The following is a 20313-nucleotide window of genomic DNA, read 5'->3' as shown; positions in this document are numbered from 1 at the left end:
GACTTTGATGGCCTGTGCTGGAAGAGATGATTCCTGATATCGGAGAGAGTTGGTTGGCCAACTTCTATCAGGAAAAAAATGAATGAAAAGGGAATTTCTAGCTCTTGTTACTGGAGAGTTTGTTTGCCCAACTTTTATCAAGAGTATAACAAGGAAATTCTTGATGCTTAATAATGTAGAGTTGGTTAGTGCAACCTTTATTAAGGGTATAAGAATACAAAATGGTCGAAAGCCATAAATATGGTATCACATTTCAAAAGTATTAATAAGAAAAAATAAATAAAATAGTTAAATTAAATGATTCAATATTAATTTCATGATTAGCTAACAATTATACTTGTTAATCCAAATTTACTCATTAGTGTTGATGATTCATAAGTCATGTAATGAATTTACGTCTATTGCACTAAATTAAATATGATTGTTTCTTGTTAATCCAAATTTACTCATTAGTGCTGATGATCCATAACTCATTGAATGCTGATTTGTTGATTGAACTAAATAAATAATGTTACCTACAATTTATATCTCTATATTCTTTTTCTTTTAATGGGGTCAATTTTGCATCATAGACAGTAGCTTGTGAGGCACCTTCTTTTCTAGATTCATAGATCTAGTCCGATTGCTTCTCAATATTTCATAGTGAGAGTTTTAGAAAAGGGAAATTTTGTCCAATTCTGCTATTGCACATTCTATTCCTAGACTATTGTATTAATTCTTTCAACTGTCGAGGTTTGAAAATGTCTTCTTTTACTCGAATTCAACTGCATTTAATCATTGAACACTGCTCCTTGGCGGTTTCCCGCACTTTTGCATTGGCTTGGAAGGTGCGCTATTGCAGGGTTGTCATTTTTCAATTCTTTTTTTATCTTTAACAAAAAAAGTGTAAACTTTAAATCAAACTGAATGACCCGTGAATGAGAGATTCTAACTTACTACATGTTATTGCAGTTTTAGATAAAGGCACCGGTGGCATAAATCTGAAATCTTTCGGAAGATTGTATTCTCAGAAAATTCTGAAGGCATGAAACGCAAGAAGGGAGCCAAAGGAAGTCTGAAAAAAGTAAAAAAGAATGATCTCATCTTCATGGATGATCCTAATTCGCCTTCAATTTCAATTGAAGGAGAAAATTATATGGGCCAAACTGGTGAAAGTCAAGGTAAATTTGAGCTGGAGGTTAAACAACCCACCTGTCTCGATAATAGAATAGCAAAAGGTTCAAACAGTGATGCTGATGTTTCAAGCTTTAAATCAAAAACGAATGCTGGCCATAGCCGTGTTAAAGTTAAACTCAAAACCTCTAAATTGTTAGAAGATCATAAACGTTCTTCAGATGCAATAATGCCAAGCGTAAATACACCTAGTGATACAGATAAAAGCAACTCACAATTTGCCATGGAGATGAATGAAATGACTTCTAGTAAGATGGATGCTACTTGGTCTGACGGTCAAGCTTTAGAAACGAGCAACGTGGTTCCAGAAAATCCAACAAGAAAAACAGGAAGCATCAAGATAAAATCTTCAAGGGGATCGGGGCTTTCAGGTGATTTCGTGAAAGAAATAATGTCAATAGGCAGTTGTCCTATGTATTAAAGGGTGATAGAATCATGTTAGTATCTGATAATTAAAAATTTGCAGATTTTTCGGCAAAGCAAATGGAGTCGAAGATTCCTCATAAGGAATTTTGTTATAATACAAAGGATCTAAATTCTGCATTGACGGTATGTTGGTTAAGTAGCTGTTCTTTATTTTTCTCTCAATGGACTTTTAAATCATTGCTTATCTTTTCAATTGTTGTTTTTCAGGTGATTAGGAAAGTTATGAAAATGGATGCTGCCGGGCCTTTTAATGCTCCTGTTAACCCTGTCGCTCTTGGAATTCCTGTAAGTTTTACGTTCAAACAATCTTATTTATCTTACTGTTCTTTTCTATTATATATCAAAAGTCAAAATTGTTTTAACTTTTAAGATGCAATGATAACAGCAATATGCTACCCGAGAGTGTAAATTTGAGTAAACCGATTGAGGCCTTCATTCTCATTTAGATGGGATTTATTTAGAGAAGGCCAACCAGGATTTTGGGAAGATTTTTGGGGATTTTGTGAAGCTATTTTATTTTTTTTTAATGGTGAAATTAATTTGATGATATATAGAGAGCTTGATTTTAGGTTTGGAAAATGATTCTAGCTACCATGTTGGAGATATCTAGGGAGCTTTAGGTCCTTGCCAAGGGAGTTTTGGGTCTAAGTAAAATTGTTTAAGCCATTGTGGTCTTAAGGATTTCAACCAAAACTTAGGAATAGAGAAAAAGAAAAGATTTAAAGGATTTAAAATCAATTAAATTGTATTAATAGTCCTCTAATAGTCTAATGTCAAAGTATTGGACGTCCCTTTTTTATAAATTAGCGTAAATAAGGAATTCAATGGATAATGTTTAGAATATCCAATGGAACATGCCAATAAAAATTCTAACTAATAGTTTTAATTTGCCTCTACCCATCTTCTCATCTTCAAATGTTCCCTAATCTCGAGTAGTTGAGCTTGCCTCGTTCTTTTGCTGGATTTACTACCTCCCATCCCTAATTCTTTCATGTTTATATAATTATTTTTCTTGCCTACACTTCCCATGTTTATTATGAATTTGACTTTAATAATAGGAAACTTGGAACAGCAACCCCACCGCTCACCCTTGTGCGTGCGCCTAAAAACAATCAGATGAAGATGCGAGACCTCTAGGATTTTTTCCATTGTAAAGTTGCTTCTATCTACCAATGCTCTTTCGTAACTAATAGAAACATTCAAACCTCAAATCACTATGTTACCCAAATGACCACCAATTGGTTAACTATCACGGGAAAAACACTTGAGAGGCCCTAATAAGAACACCTAGGGTTGGATAATCTACTTATTGAAATAGCCACCACGGTGTAATGCATTGTATTAGTTGGAATATCAGAGGGATCTGCAATGGCAGTTCCCTCAAAAGGCTCTTATCTCTAGCTAGTGCTTCGATATATTTTCTTCCAAAATCATATTTTATAATAGTGTTGCTAGTACCTCCTAAAAAGTGTGTGTGTTTTGGGTACTATTTTCTTTGATGTATGGTTTACTGAGCATGAGCATTTCCTTCAAATCCATTTTAAAGTACGTTATCAAGTGCTCCTTCATCTATGCTAAATCTTTATGATCAAGGCATCTTTGTGGCACATATCTTCAATCTAGACCATTGCACTAGGCTTGGGATGCTATAAATGATTTCAATGTGAGAAGCTAGTTGGCAACCATGTTGATCTAGAAGGTTTTTTATACTTTAATAATTTTATCCAAGCTACTGGTATGGCCGACATTGGCTTTTTTTGGAAATAAATTCACATGGCATGATAAGTCAATTTGGGGAATTCAGGATCGAACTCTTTTTAACCCAACTTGTCTCTACACATTTGCCAACACAATATCCACTTGGATCACTCCCGATCCTCATTTGGTGCTACCCTCGATTACCATCACCCAAACAATGTTAAGTTCTAGACCTTGTGGATTGTCGAAGAGGTATTTTCTGTGATTGTCCAAATAGTTTGGAACTTTCATTGTGACTCTTTCTGCTCATATGAACTTGGATTCAAGCTCAAAATAACTTGGAAGGCTTTGATTAATTGAAATAATCAGATTTTTAGCAACATATTTACCAAAATTAAAGAATTGGAATTTGAGTTACCAAAGAGCAGCAATTTGCGATTTAGAAAAAGGGTAATTCTTGGATTGAGTTGAATGAATGTAAAGTTAGGTCCATCTTTTTCTTGAAATATGAAGAAATGTTTTGGAGGCATAATAAAAAATAAAATGGCTTGATGAAGGTGATATAAACACAATATTTCACATATTGTTTTCTATTATTTGGGTCCAAAATCTTTTCTAAAAAATGAAGCATTGGAGTTGCTCATGATTAGATTCTTAAGAAATGTTAGTGCTCATGTTGTCGCTTTCTTCCAAGAACTTTTTTATCCATTTATTGTCGAAAATGATAACTACTCATTAGCTGATTTAATTCTCAATTGATATCCAAAGAGGCAATGAAGACTCTACACCAATCCTACTCTTAAAGAGATCTGATTGTCATTTCTAGCTGCATAAAGACTCAATTCTATATTATTGTTGGTAATCACAAATAATTTAAGGTGTTTGCTATGCCAAAATGCTTCACATCAATGACTTTTATGATTCCTGATGGAGCTAATCTAATGATTGTGATAGACTAAAAGCCTTTTAACCCTTGCAAACTTACCAACAAGATCATATCTAATAACTCTATAATTAATTGGTTCTTTTTTGAGTTGGGATCAAATTTAGTGGATGATTAATTAGATCGTCCATATTTGAGATTTCATTAAATTAGGCATCACATGATGAAGAGATCAAATGAATTTTGATTTCCAATCACTTGATGAAGACTATTAATTATATTTTGTATATGTATATATTTTGTGTATCATGTAATACAACAACAAGCCTTTATTCCACTGTGGGGTCGGCTACGTGAATCCTTTTTCTCCATTGTGTCATGTTAAGAGTCAATTCTTCATCTAAATCTAATAAAGAAAGATCATTTCTAATATTTTCTAACCACGTCTTTTTAGGTCTACCTCTACCTTTCTTAACCTAAGTAAAATCTAATACATATACTTTCCTAACTCAGTCATCGGAAGGTCGCTAATTTATGTGACCAAGCCATCTAAGGCAACTCTCTCTAATCTTATCTTCCACTATAGTTACTTCAACCTTTTCAAGTATATGCTTATTTCGTATCATGTCTAAGAGTAAAGCCGCACATCCACTTGAGCATCCTCATCTTTGCAACACTTAACTTAATATTATGCTTCTCTTTTTATGGCCAACATTTTGCATCATAAAGCATTGCAGGTCTCACTACCATCTTACAGAATTTTCCCTTAAGTTTGAGAGGGATTTTTCTATCACACAACAAGCCCGATGCATTCCTCCACTTCAACCATCCAACTTGAATTTTACTCATAATATCTCAATCTATTTCATCATCACTATGAATAATATACCCAATATATTTAAAACGTGTACTCTTATAAATAACTTTATCACCCAAAGTCACAATCCCCCCACTAGATATATTGTTACTAAAATTACACTCCATATATTCAATTTTAGATCTACTCAAATGAAAACCTTTAGACTCTAAGGTTGACCTTCATAATTCAAGTTTACCTTCAACTTCTCGCTAGTCTTATCAACAAGAAGAATATCATTAGCAAAAAGCATACACCAAGGTACAACCTCTTGCAAATGTCTAGTGTAAACATCCATGACTGAAGCAAAAAGATACGAGCTTAAGGTTGATCCTTTATGTAATTCAACCGAAATAGGAAAATACTCAGTCAAACCACCTTGTGTTTGAACACAAGTAACAACTCCTGCATACATATCCTTAAGGACTTGAATACAAGCATTATAAAACCCCTTTTTTATGTAGAACTCTCCATAACACTTCTCTTGAAAATTTATCATATGCTTTCTCTAAATCAATAAAAATCATATGTTGACCCTTTTTTTTCTCTCTATACTTCTCCATCAAACCTCTGAGTAAATGAATAGCTTCCATAGTAGACCTACCTGACATGAATCCAAATTGATTTTGAGAAAAATTATTGTCACGCCGTAACCTATGCTCCATAACTCTCTCCCATCGTTTTAAGGTATGCCACATTAACTTACTTCCTCTATAATTCGTACAGTCTTGTGCATCACCTTTATTCTTAAAAATAGGAATCAACATACTCATTCTCCACTCATCTGATATCTTTTTAGTCTTAAAAATAATATTAAAAAGTTTAGTAAGCTAAGAAATTCCTTCATCTCCTAAGCATTTCCACACTTCTATTGGAATGTCATAAGGTCCAACAGCTTTTCCATACTCCATTTTCTTTAAAGCCTCTTTAACTTTGGTTTTACTAATATGACGATAAAAACTAAAATCTTTATTTTCATTTAAGGTGCTAAGGTCACCAAATTCAATCACATTCTCATAATCTTCACTGAAAAGCTTAACAAAATATCTCATCCATCTTTATTGAATATCCTCTTCTAATAAAAACACTTTTTGATATTCATCCTTAATACACTTTACTTCAACTAAATCCTTACTACTCCAATCTCTTTGTTTAGCTAATTTATACATATATCTTTCACCATATTTATTATTTAATCTATTATATAAATCATTAAAATTAAAAATTTTTGCATGGCAAATTATTTTCTTACACTCCTTACGGATCTCTTTATATCTTTCATAATTATTAAAATTTTTATAGCTAAACTAATTTTTATTACAAATATTCTTATTTTTTATTTTTTCTTGCGCATTTTGATTCAACCGCCAACTATTTTTTTACTATTACTAGCTTTTCTCTTTGATACTCCAAGCACATCTTTTGCAATATTTTTAATATCACTAGCTTCCTCTCCTACCTGACATGAATCCAAATTGATTTTGAGAAAAATTATTATCACGCTATAACCTATGCTCCATAACTCTCTCCCATCATTTTAAGGTATGCCACATTAACTTAATTCCTCTATAATTCGTACAGTCTTGTGCATCACCTTTATTCTTAAAAATAGGAATCAACATACTCATTCTCCACTCATCTGACATCTTTTTAGTCTTAAAAATAATATTAAAAAGTTTAGTAAGCCAAGAAATTCCTTCATCTCCTAAGCATTTCCACACTTCTATTGGAATTTCATAAGGTCCAACAGCTTTTCCATACTCCATTTCTTTAAAGTCTCTTTAAATTTGGTTTTACTAATATGACGATAAAAACAAAAATCTTTATTTTCATTTAAGGTGCTAAGGTCACCAAATTCAATCACATTCTCATAATCTTCATTGAAAAGTTTAGCAAAATATCTCATCCACCTTTATTGAATATCCTCTTCTAATAAAAACACTTTTTGATATTCATCCTTAATACACTTTACTTCATCTAAATCCTTACTACTCCAATCTCTTTGTTTAGCTAATTTATACATATATCTTTCACCCTCTTTATTATTTAATCTATTATATAAATCATTAAAAGTAAAAATTTTTGCATGGCAAATTATTTTCTTACATTCCTTACGGATCTCTTTATATCTTTCATAATTATTAAAATTTTTATAGCTAAACTAATTTTTATAACAAATATTCTTATTTTTTATTTTTTCTTGCGCATTTTGATTCAACCGCTAACTATTTTTACTATTACTAGCTTTTCTCTTTGATACTCCAAGCACATCTTTTGCAATATTCTTAATATCACTAGCTATTTTTCCCCATAATATTAGCTTCCTCTTGCACAGACAAAATCTTAAGATCTAGAATTTTAGTCTTAAAATTATTTTAATTACTATTTTTTAAATTTCCCCATTTAATCCTAGAACAACAATTTATTTTAATTTTAATGTTTTGGCCATTCTTTTTAAAGTCTAAAATTAATAAAAGATGTTGGGTAGATAAATTTTCACTCAGAATAACTTTACATTCTTTGCAATCTAAACGATCTATTTTTCTTTTAAGAAAATAATCAATCTGAATTTTATTATATCCAATCTTATAAGTGATGAGATGCTCACATCTTTTCTTAAATAAGGTATCAGCAATTACAAAATCATAAGCTAGAAAAAATTTAATATAATCTTACCCCATTTATTAGTCGCTTTGAAAGACAACCACCATCAATGCTTTTAAAATCATCTACCTCTCTATCAACATGTTCATTTAAATCTTTTACAATAAAAACTCTTTCTTCGAGATGTATCTTTTGTATTAATTCTTATAAGTCTTTTGAAAATTTTAATTTTGAACACATATTCAAACAAACTTGAGAAGCATAAACGCTTATAATATTAATAATTTTAGCTTCAACAATAATATTTAAAGCCATAATTCTATCTTCAATTCTATCAATTTTTAGAACATTATCTTTGAAACTCTTATGTATAATCATACAAATATCATTTCTGTTATGACTCATACTTGAATACCAAAGTTTAAATCCTAAACTATCAATTTTTTTTGTCTTCTCTTCCATTCATTTAATTTCTTGAATGCATTGAATATTTTTATTCTTATGAATCATAATATAAATTAATTCCATTGATTTGCCTGTAAGGGAACCTACATTCCAAGATCCTAATCTAATTTTAGTTTCTTGGACTAGTTTCTTTGCCTACATTCGTTCATGATGTGGGAATGTTTGTCTATTTAACATTGCACTCGGGCGCCAGTGTAGCGGCCATTGCTCACTTGTCGTTATATTTAAGCCATACAATGTGTCGCTTCCAGGGAACGCCCTAGCATTAACACAATGTATTAAATGATTTATGTTATGATTATTCGACAAGTTTTATGTTGGCTGTTGAGTGTTGACTACCTAACACAACCCTCCACTTTCCTCATCCAGGATTTGGGACCTGGCAACAACAGTGTTTTTTGTGTATTATGTAATGTGCAATAAAAAATAATGAGTACTATTATAACTCTATGAGTTTAATTTGTGTATTTTGTTTAATTTATATGGATTTTTTTGTTTAATTATAAAAAATATAATGCCTTGTCCAAGTGTGTTCGTGTCTTATATTTTCAATGATAGACATATACTGTGTCCATATCATATTGTGTCTGTATCTTCATGTCCTTGTCCATGAATTCTAGGGCCTTATCTAGTATTTTTTAACCTGGGAAGCTTGGCTTACTAGCTAAGATTTGATTGTTCTTGTGGAACTCCTCATTTCTACTCTTCCCACTGAAATCCAAGGGAAATCCTTTATCCAAACATGGATTTTGTTATTTTGGTGAGACCCTCAATTAAGTACTCATCACTTGCCAATTTGTTGAAGTTATAAGGAAAAACTCTACTGTATTTTGTATCACCTCTCCAAATCACTTCATAATATTTCTAATGTCCTTACTACTTGGTGGGATCCACAAACTCTAATCCTTAATACCTGGAATTCAATATTACTGAAAATAATGAAAAAATGACAACAATAGATGTTCAATCTTGGTTTTCATTTAAAAATCAGAAAACTACTTCATGAAATTACTATGATCACCTTATCGCTATGCATAAAAGATCTGTTGATCTTCATGTTATTTTTTGAACTCTTTTAAAACATGATCTCCAAGAAACTTGATCTTAATCAAATGAAATCTCCCTTGGTTTTCCTCAAACCTAATACTATCGAGTTTGTCTCTAACTCTTATAATAATGGCACCTGTGGCTGGTTGATTCGGGTTTGCATTTACTACTTCATTTTTGTGTTTTTCTCTTACCTAAAATAACTCATCATCCTTCACGCTGAGTTGAAGGGCTTTCTCAATGGCTTGAAGCTGAATATGCAATTGCATACCCACCGTATTCAGGTGGAATCGTATTCCCACTTATGACCTTGGTTGTCAATGGTGGTGCAGTGCTATAGTGCCTGCTTCAGGTTCAAACTTAAAATTATTCGTGCCCTTTCAAACGCATTCATAAGGAAGCTAATTGTTGTGTTCACTTGCTTGCATACAATGGTTACTCTAGAAGACAAGATTCTACATTCTCTTGTCTAAATGGCTTGTTTTTATTTAGACATTATCACAACATTATTCTCTCTTGCATACTTGAGGAAGGTCTTGAAAAGCTGTAATCCTATTTTATATTTGTAAATTTTCTTTATAAAAAATCTTAATTACGCTTTTCGATTAAAAAATCTTTATTACACCTTTCGATTAAAAAATGCAGAATAACTACTTTAATTCAAGTTATCAACAGCAGCTTGTCCCAAAACTATTTTTGTTGCATTCATGAGCCCTTCTCCATTTTTTATTCGTTTTTCATGAAGCCTCCATTTTTTATTCTTGTTGTAAATTCAAAATGATGGCAATGCATTTTCAATATGATCATCCCAACTATTTGTATTTCACAGATTTTTGTAACTATTAGCTTATCAAGCTTTATTGCTTTGCCAACGCAATATAGAGGTTTCTATTTAAAATTGATTTTGGAATAAAGTGTTTCATTCATTTGATCAAGTTTGCTTTAGTCTTAATGATTCAATCATCTATTGATGTTAGGGTTTTTATGTGTGCATGCTTTTAGTGGAGGAATCTATCATTTTGCCTTTGTTTGCATGGAGCATTATGTTAGGCCGGTTCAACCTGAACCGGCACAGCCGGCCTTTGGCCAGTTCTTGTTTACAGGAGGCGGACAAGAGCTGCCTCCCTTAATGTTGCCGACCAAACTAGTGGGCCCATCTAGGAGCAAATTAAAGAAAGAGAGGTGGGCGGCTAGGATGAGAGAGAAATTTTGAATTAAGGAGTTTGAATTAGGAAATTAATGTATTAATAGTATGGGTTGTTTAGGGTTAGGGTTATGCATGCTTATTGTTTCTCTTGGAGTTCTCTTTGTGGCTTTGGGCTCTAGATTCATCGTCTAGAGATTGGGAGAGAACGATCCTTCTATCGAATTGAGGATCAATTGTATCTTTGCTTGTTCTTGCTTTTGGTTTGATTCCTATAATACAATCTACTGTTTTTGGATTGTTATCATTGGAGATCTTGAGGTTTTCTCTCTGTTTTCACCAATTATTGTTAGGTTTGCTTGCTAACTCAAGTATTTCCCATTAGGGTTACTTGCAAACTCAAGTATTTCCTATCACATTAAATCTAATGAATAGATTTAACGCGGTAGGCAGTTTATACTCACTTCCTCGTGAAACGAAAATGCAAAGAAAAATAGAATTGATGTACTGATTAGAATTTCAACGTTTATTTCGTTAAAATCAATTAATTTTTCATCAAAATTTGCCTTATTCCAATTATTGTTGAATTGCTTTATGTATCCTAGTTCTCTATTCATTTTTTGTTGGATTTTGTATGAGATGTTAAACTATTTTACATAACTTGTGTCCGTCTTATTCGTAGTCTATCCCTCATTACATTCCTTCAATATTACATTTATATACCCATCTCAATGATGGAATTTTTACTTCTTTATAAAGTTGATTGAAAGGCTGAAACTGATCTATTACATCAGGATTATTTTGATATCATCGACACTCCTATGGATTTTGGAAGCATCTGTAATGATCTAGAGCATGGAGCCAAGTACAAGAATTCCTTAGATGTGTATAATGATGTGCAGTTTATCTGGGATAACTGCTACAAGTACAACAACAAGGGTGATTACATTTTGGAACTAATGAAACGGGTGAAGAAAAACTTCATGAAGTACTGGACTGCTGCTGGTTTGCTTACAGAAATGCCAATTGGTGAGATTCATCATCGGTGGTGGAAAAGTGTTCCTTGATTTTATTTCTTTGGTAAATTTCAGGTTAAGTCCAGCCTATTGCTCCAGGGCCCCAGTAATTTGTTTGCCCGTCATTGATTTTTTTTGGGGTTATTTTAACTTTTTCTAATTTTCCTTTCTTGTATGCCTCTTGTTTTTAGCTTAGGAAATAAATTAGCTAGGAAATTTATTAGATATACCGGTAGAAAGGCATGATTTTATTTTTATTACAATAAAAATTCCATCCACTAGTTTCTCATGGAGGAAATGATTATAATTTGTGCATTCATTCCTTGGTTTTATTATTATATAAGGGGAAATCGTCTATAGATTTCTATCATTTAAACATGCTAGCATTGTATGAAAACCATTGCACATGGACATTTGCTTTTGCATGCGCAGTGTGCTCATCATCGTATGTATTTAATGTGTTATCAGGGCTGATATCCAATCATGTTTAAGCAAGGTTTGAAATTTTCTCTATATATGTGGCAAACTTCAAAATAGTTCATTGACAATTTGTATGTGGCGAATTTAGTTCCAGAGTATCATGTTGTTCCAATTTAGTTCATCGACTATATAAAAATTGATCTAAAATGATCCCTTTGAGATTAAATTGTGATCAATTTTATATCACAATTACAACATGAGGGAGCATTTTGGATCAATTTTGTGTAGCCAAGGGACCAAATTGAGCAATGTAATACTCTGAGAAATAGTTCAGGGATTTAGATTGAGTTTCGTTTATGTTTTGTAATGTGCATAACATTTTAGATATGTTTGTAGTTTGTATGCGTGAATGAATTGCATTATAATGTGCACGTTGCATCTATATGCTTTGATTTGTGTATGGATATACAATTACACACACTATTACTGCTAGTATTGTAAAAATGGCTTGTGATTCTATCAATATTAAATCTTAGACTTTTATTTTGTTTAATCTGATTTGATGATGTCAATCATGACCATACAATATTTTCAGTTATTATTATTATTTAATTAATTAATTGGTAAATTATAATATTTATCAGTTAAAATTCCTTGACTTTTCCCATTTCATGGCTACACACTTAAAAATTATTTGCCAATTGTCCTCTCCTACTCCTAATTTTCAAACATGAAATCACATCTACGCCCACTTGCCACCTAAGGTAGGAAGATTGAAAGCCTTCTCGGTTTTTAATTAGAAAATTATTTTTCCTTAAAATATTGCTTTTTTGACTACTTGGCTCCTAAGTTTCATAGAGCAAATCTACTATGCTTTTCTTCACCTCCGATGTTTGGAATATGAAAAACCTCCATAAAATTGAAATTCAACAGTAAAAAATTCGCATTAATTTCTTCTTAAGATTCAATTTTTTCTTCTCTACCCTTAATTAGAATTTAATGTCATTTATTCTTCAAATGAAATGGAGAATATGGAATTTGGATATGGAAAATTTGAATATTAAATTCATTTGAAATTGCAAAAATGCATAATCAAGTATTTAACGCCTAATTAAATCGTTTCTTCTTCTCCACAATAATATCTAATTTATTTGCATTTACCCGTCTCCTCTCTAATGTTAAATTGGAATTTCCGGTTTTGGAAGTGCAAAATCTCTTATTCAAAATAATAAAATGGGAGAAGCTATTTTTGTATAGCTGAATATGTTGTCATCAATTCATCATTAATCTCTACAAATTTCTACTTTAGTTTGAATATGATGTCATCTGTTTCTGGAATTGCTAGATGTTCTTTCACTAATTTGGCAATAAAAGTTTCAGTAGTCTTCAAAATACTGCATAATAGGTGTTCCTTTTAATTGTTAATAATACACTTGGGATAACGTGAACTTTTATTTAACTCTTGAACTATTTAACTTAGCTGGGAGACATAATTTACATTTATTGGGTTATTTGTATAGTTGGTCTCAAACACAGACACTTACAGACATGATGTCTAGTTTTTAGTGTATGTAGCAGTAAATTTAGTTCGAGGATTGAAAAATTTGTCACCTTTAGTGTAATGCAGATGTTGGGAGAATGATTACAAACCCTTTTATGATACTATTTTACTTTATAGTTCAATTGTTACTTTATAGTTCAACATAAATGTAATATGTCATCTTTTAATATATTATTTGGATATTATATAAACATCACTTTTAATATTTCTTTTAGCTTTATGTAATTTTTGGATTGAGGCTTACATCTCAAAATGTGGTGTAAGCAAACTAGAAAGAAAAGCTAAGTTGGAGAACACAAGGACAAAATAAAATCAAACTCAATTCACTTTAGCTTGCAAACATCCGAACAAACATCCGGATAAACAAAAGTCAATTCAAACGAAACAAAATAATAATATAAAAATGCTATCCTTAGAACAACCGTCTAGCAATTTCCTCACATGCAACGAGAGTAGGAAAATATATGAAAATTGTGCTTAGGCTTGCAAACCGAGGGTCCACCACTGCAAATGGGTCCAACGTTCTACCAAACTCCTCCGGCAAATGTCTCCAAATTTCAGCCAACAAACAACTTCCAAGAGCTTAAGAAGAAGGGTACAGGTGGAGTGGAACTTCGGTAGGGAAGAAGTGGTTAGAAGCCAAGACGAAATAGAGAGGAGGAAAGGGAGTGAAACAAGCTCTCAAGCTTTTCCAAGAGAAGAAACCCTCAGGTTTTAGTAGAAACTTTGCTCAGATTTTCAACAACCTCTTTCCTACTCAAAACATATTTAATTTATAGGCAAAAAAAGAAGCAAAACAGCCACAACACCTCCAACCAAAATCAATCAGGTTTGGGGAAATGAAAGGCCAAAAAACACCACAACAACCCACATAATCAGCACAGAAAACAGGGAGAAAAAGCCACAGGAAACCCAACCAGCAAGCCACGGGAAAGCAGCCATAGAGGGATCCTAGGAGCCAACACAGGAAACAAGGCAGGGAATTCACGGGAAACAGCCAGGGAGAAATCACAAGAGCCAGCCAGCTTTTATTCTCAAAGAAGAAACCAAAGAGACACAAGAAGGGGAAGAGACAAGATCCACTCCACATACCTTTTTGATTTTATGAGCTAGGAAGTGCATTTACTCCCCCAATTAATGAGCTAAATTTCAGCTCAAGCATTAATGAGCTAACACCAAATAGAACCCAATTTTTAAGCTCAACACCAATCAGCCAAGGCCCAACCCGAGAGAAGCAAACAGCCCCAATCCGAGAACATCAAGCAGCCCAAGAACAAGAAGGAACCAAATGCAAGCAAACCCAAGACTTGCCATGCCCAAGCACTTCCTACCATGATCATTGGATGCTCTCCATCATTTGATAGCTTATAAAAAAAAAACATAAAAAACAACTAATATTGTTCACATTACATCAAAACAAAATAAACTAAAAAACATGAATGCATCAAAATGTCTTAAAACTTACGCCTTGTCTCATGAATGAAAAATGCCTCAATACTTAAATTGCACAATTTTAAACCTTTGTCATTGCATATATGATTCATAGTAATATGAATAATGTTAAACAATTCCATAGAAATTATGCACATTCCATACAAAACATTCTATGGAGAGAACCTCTAGAGATGAGCATGATATAATATGCTCTAAATTTGAAGGAAGAGAATGCTACTATGGAAGAGAATTGCAAACTTTCTTTGAATGGATTGACTCTTCAACAACTCATCACGTATCTATTCCTATAAACCAGACATAATACTATGCATAAGACATGCACAAAGAACATCACTTAGATTTTTCCATTATCAAGTCAACAACTTTTGTTTCGTCTTTGTTAATAACTAACTTCCTTTTTAGTGAAGAAATTACATAAATATCTTTTGACTTTGTTCATGCATATAAATTGACTTGTAGGGTATGATAACTTAATAAACTCTCTCGTAGGTCATTTAGGTTTCTTATTCAAGCCTATCCATATTATAAATAATTCTATCTTATACAATTTGGATCTTTCTTAAACAAGAACCATTAAACAATAAGCATACCACATGATTCTATGACGTCTCTCACACATCTACATCAACCAACTTCATCAAGCATGATTATTATAATTCTTTCATACATAAAAACATTAGGATTCTCTTAATTCATCTAAATTATGCTCTTTTAGCGTGGTATCTATTTATTTAATAGAACTTTCATATGACTACAATTTGTAAATCATGTGTTGATTATTTTAGGTTTGATATCCTACTTGTCAAAATGATCATACACAGGCCTTTAGATTATTTTCACCAAAATTCTCACTTGATTCAACTCTAGCAGGCATCTCAAAGGCTCCATGATGCAGACATCAGTACGAAGATTTGGCGCGCCCATCACAAGAGGCGTCGTAAATCGACGGCTATAATTTAAATCTTAAATTATGAGTTATTTTCTAAATTTTAGCTCTTATTTTAAGTTATTTCATGTTTTCCCCCCTAGGTTGTTTTATATGAGTATTGTTGCCCAAGGGGCAACTTTGTCTTTTGAGTTTTTTTTTTATGTTGTGGCCTATATATAGGGCCTTAAGCTATTGTAATAGATGATGAAGATGATTATATAAGAATTTCAGTTTTAGTTTCCTTCCTTAGTAAGTATAATGGTGGAGAAAGTCCCTTGGAGTAGGGCAAACAAATTACCCAACAACCGTCGTTGTGGCAAGGTTCTTGGTCTGTATCTTTGTTAATTCTTTTATATTTTCCTTCTTTATCTCTCCAAACATCAGCACCACCCTCTCTCACCCATCCGGCCGAACTCCAACAACAACCTCGCTGTCCATCTTTCCAACCCCACTAGCAATCCCAAGTTCTGTCCTGCTCCTACAGCCCTCCCAAACTGCAACTTTTTTTTATTGTTTTATGCATCCAACCAGCCGGCCACCATCCCTGCCACCACACAACAGTTCCTTCATTCCCAAACAGCCACCTTTCATATTCCTAACAGTTGCCCCTTCATTTTCCCCACCACCCAGCAAATGACCGCTATCCGATCTCCTTAACCAACGACAACCCCAAATCATCCCAATCCAACTACCACCTAGAGCCCTACCTCCACCACAAAATCAGCCCCCCAACTCCCAAGCCTTCAAAATGACTTTTCATATTCCTTGACCCTTCACATTCCACCAAACATCAATTAGACTTTCAAATTATGAAATCTAATTAATTTTGGAGTTTTCCCAAGCCACCTCACTCCTCCCAAAATCAACCATTAATTCTCCCTCCACTTTCCCAAACCTTTCCATTATGACATCCACTCCAATGTCATTTAATGAGCCATCTCATTAACTATTATTCCCTTTACTAAAGCTACAATTAATTTCTCAACTTTCCAAGGCCTCCTCATTAATCCAAACCATTAATCCTATTTCATTTCCCTAGTCCCACTTAAATGTTATTAAGTGCAGCCAAAAATTCTCCCATTACTCATACACCCTTTCCTATGTGCTGCCATTAAGTGTTGGGCTGCTATCTTATGTTGCTGGTATGTTGCATAACACCCTCCCAACTGAGCCCTTGCAGCTGCCCGAGGTTTCTCCTTGCTGCCCACACTAAATCGCTGCTATTTTATCCTGTTTTCGGCTACAAACTTGACGAAATTCAAAAGTGATTGATCAAGGACACATGAGGCTTCAATCTAAGCTCTTTACACCCTCACATTCACATGCAAAATAACCACCCGTGGGTTTGTTCTGCATCACTCCATATAATTATACATGTTATTTACTTGAAGAAAACTAGGATTTTTTATTCCATTTTTGGACTAGGAGGGAAATAAAAGAACCCAAGACCTTGCTTCTTCGGTCACTCTTCCTCTCCTTACACTCCCCGCTTGAGTTTATTGATGCACCTCACCTTGTGTCACACTCGCTTTGGAACCCACTTGGTCAAGCATCAAATGTGGCAGCTTGCTCGACTGAAGCTATGATTGTCTCCTTGATCTGCAATGGATTGCTCGAGCTCCCACTGAACAATATATTGCTCTTTGTTTTTCTCTCCCATGCTTTTTGTTGATTTATTGCTCGCTCCTACCCCACTCTTGCTAACTCCTCTCTCTGACTCTTACCCAAGCCCAACTCCTTTTTGACAAAGGCAAGTGACGAGGACATTGCTCAGAGATTCCGACATGTGTACCAACGACGAAATCGTAGATCAACGACTACGATTCAGAGTCTTTACTTTTGATGTATTTTTTATGTTTTATTTATTTTTGCATCTCAGTTTTCCTATTTTACCCTTATGGGTAGTGAGTTCTTATTGTAGCCCTGAGGGCATTTGAGTTCTTTTTCTTTTCTTTGTGATTGAGACTTATATATAACGGTCTTGTGCTTTGTAAGAGCTTAATGAATGAATCAATGAAATTTTGATGTTTGTCGTCTTCTTCTTGTGCGTGCATTAGAGAGGAGAGAGAGCCTCAGTTGAGGGCCAACACAATACCCACCATTCATTGAAATAGTTTGTGACTTGTGGTTTATTTTCTTCTCTTTACCCTTGTTCTTTCTCCCCAATCGGCTGCCCCATACACCTCAATCCACCAGCCGAAGCCCCCCCTTTGCCCGAACCGCTGGCCACCTCACCACTTTCCTCCAACCCTTTGACCCCTAGCCACCCCCCCATCCCCAAACGCCGGCCACCATTCTTCCCCCAAGTTCTACCACCGGCCCCAACCTCCTCTCCCCTTTAATGATGAATTCAATCATCATTACTACTTACCTAAAATAGCCTACATAATTTGGGAAATAAAGTTCCTCAATTTGAAATTCAAATTTTGAATTTCAAATAGTTTCCTAAATTAACAAAAGCTATATTAGGAAAGTTTTAAATCTAAGTCCAATTTAATTTTAAGTTGGATTTGATTGAATTATTCTTTTTCTAAACTAGAGAGCTCAATCAGGAATCTCTTAATTTTCTTCCCAAACCTTCCTCCCACTCTCTTAATGTCTTTGGCCCCCTTTATTATTCACCTACTTTGAATTTCCTCTTTAAGCCCTAACTTTAGTTGAATTTGAAATCAATTTCAATTTCAATTCCCTCCAAAATCACTTAAACCTAAAATTAATTTCAGATTTCCTAGAGTTTCCCCAACCCAAACCTAAACTTCACATAATCCAAATCTCCTGCCTCTCTCCTTGGCCGCCCCTCCTCTTCCCTTGTTTCTCTTAGAAACCCTAAATCTCTCATGAGTTTTGGAGCGAAGAAGAGAAGACAAATTCCCTCCATTCTACCATTGGTGCATGGTCGACCCTGAGGTCGACCACTGATTCTCATACAAGGTTCAAGGGGAAATTGACATCTTGCTATTTCATTTCTTCGATCTAGACTGGACATACGAGGATTCAATGGAGAGCTACGTCAACCGCATACTCTACCATCTCGCCGAGACGATTGACGAGCAACAACCCACGGGACATTGGCAAATCGTCGGCCGACCCACAACATCTCCTCCTCCGGCTACTTCTCCGGCGAACAAGACCTTAAGCACCACTTGTCTTGTGGTGTCATCACTAGAGTTGCTTCTACCCTTTCTCCGCTAAACCCCAACTTCAAGAGCGAGTGTGAAGGAACTCAAGGTGAACACTTCTCATTGTTACGCCGTGGATTTTTATTTCTTCGCCATTAGTTTTACTTTTATTTTGTTGCCACTTGCATGTATTTTGTTAATCTTAATTGTAATCGCTTGCTATTACTTGATCTTTTAACGGGAAGTTCTAAGAAATTTAACTTGGTGAAACATAAGTTTATAATTAGCAAAGTTAAAGTTCAAAGTATTGTTAATTTCCAAAAGCAATCCTTGTTCACTTACATGTTTCACATCAACAAGCCCTTTTTGGCTACTCTGGAGTTGGTACTATGATATAGTTCAACTATTTTAAGATGGTAGGTACACTGGCATAGTGATATTTTCACCAACTACATTTTAGGTTTATTGATTCTATGATATTGGAATGTACGGCATAATTCAAACCTTGAAAGCCATGTTTATGTTGTTTTAAAGCAGAGTGCATATGGTTGGCTTTCATGCTTGCTATCTTTTTTCATTAGACATGGAGCACTTCGGATGCCTTCCTAGTTAATATGGTCAAACTGTCAGAAGAACTTACCTGATGTTTGTGAGTAGGTAATTTTTTATATTCTGGAGTAAGATTATCTTAAGAAATTTGAACCATGCGTTCAGTAGTATGCCTGAAATTGAATATTTACTTGACTTGCAGCGCTTCTAGATTAATCTGGTGCAGGGTCGTTATGATATTTTTGCTGAACTCTTTTAGTGCAGTAATTTTTAGTTCTTGCCTTCTTGGTTTGCTTTTATATTGGATGTATCCTTTATCACTCAGATTGAGTAAATTGTGGGTTTTGCTTTGTCTGAAGGTACTCAAGTTGAAGATGTTCTCAGGTCTCATCAGGACAAATCAACATCAAAAATCAAATCAAAGCATAAACGTCGACGCCATGGGTAAGTTCATTGTGAAAGGATTTTTATGTAGAAGTTTTGTTCGTTGTGTTTTTTCTTCATGCTATGACTGGTATGGGTTGAACATGAAGTATTGTTTTCCTAGAGATCATTGCAGCAAAAGTAAATCAAATGACCGATTAAAAGTTTTAAGAAATTGTGTCTCAATCTTATTCTCTTTTTCTTTGACTATAAAAAAATGACAAATAACTACCTCCTTCCTGATTAATTTGTAGATGATCTTCCATTTTTTGCATGAATCATTCATTCAGTTATTCATATGACATGCTTCATTAAGTTGGCTGTCTAGGCCCATTTTGTGCCCGATGATGCAATCAAAAATCTGGGAGAAGGGCCCCAAAATTTTCGATCACCAAAAGACACACTTAGCTAAGTAATAAGAAGAACAAACTCTTACATTTCATATAAAAAGACACTTAGAAACTTTGACTCAAGCGACTCAAACAAGACACCTTACAACTCTTACAAACGACACAACTAAAACACCTAAACTTGCTTTCCAAGAGA

The 20313-nt window shown here is 33.9% G+C and overlaps 1 protein-coding gene across 1 annotated transcript in view; it reads left to right on the top strand.

Annotated features, from left to right (window-relative positions):
- Window positions 1-951: 951 nt before the first annotated feature.
- Window positions 952-20313, top strand: part of LOC110101623 (ankyrin repeat, bromo and BTB domain-containing protein DDB_G0293800) — a 38306-nt gene continuing 18944 nt past the window's right edge. The window contains exons 1-5 of the mRNA XM_020829595.2: window positions 952-1544; window positions 1640-1722; window positions 1807-1884; window positions 11091-11325; window positions 19704-19788. Of these exons, the coding sequence (XP_020685254.1) occupies window positions 1025-1544; window positions 1640-1722; window positions 1807-1884; window positions 11091-11325; window positions 19704-19788 (1001 nt within the window). The 5' untranslated portion in view covers window positions 952-1024. The remainder of the gene's footprint in view (window positions 1545-1639; window positions 1723-1806; window positions 1885-11090; window positions 11326-19703; window positions 19789-20313) is intronic.

Source organism: Dendrobium catenatum, unplaced genomic scaffold (genome assembly GCF_001605985.2).
Source record: "Dendrobium catenatum unplaced genomic scaffold, ASM160598v2 fragScaff_scaffold_976, whole genome shotgun sequence".
Classification (NCBI taxonomy): domain Eukaryota; kingdom Viridiplantae; phylum Streptophyta; class Magnoliopsida; order Asparagales; family Orchidaceae; genus Dendrobium; species Dendrobium catenatum.
Note: the sequence above shows the minus strand (reverse complement) of the source record. Positions and strands in the feature narration are given on the sequence as shown.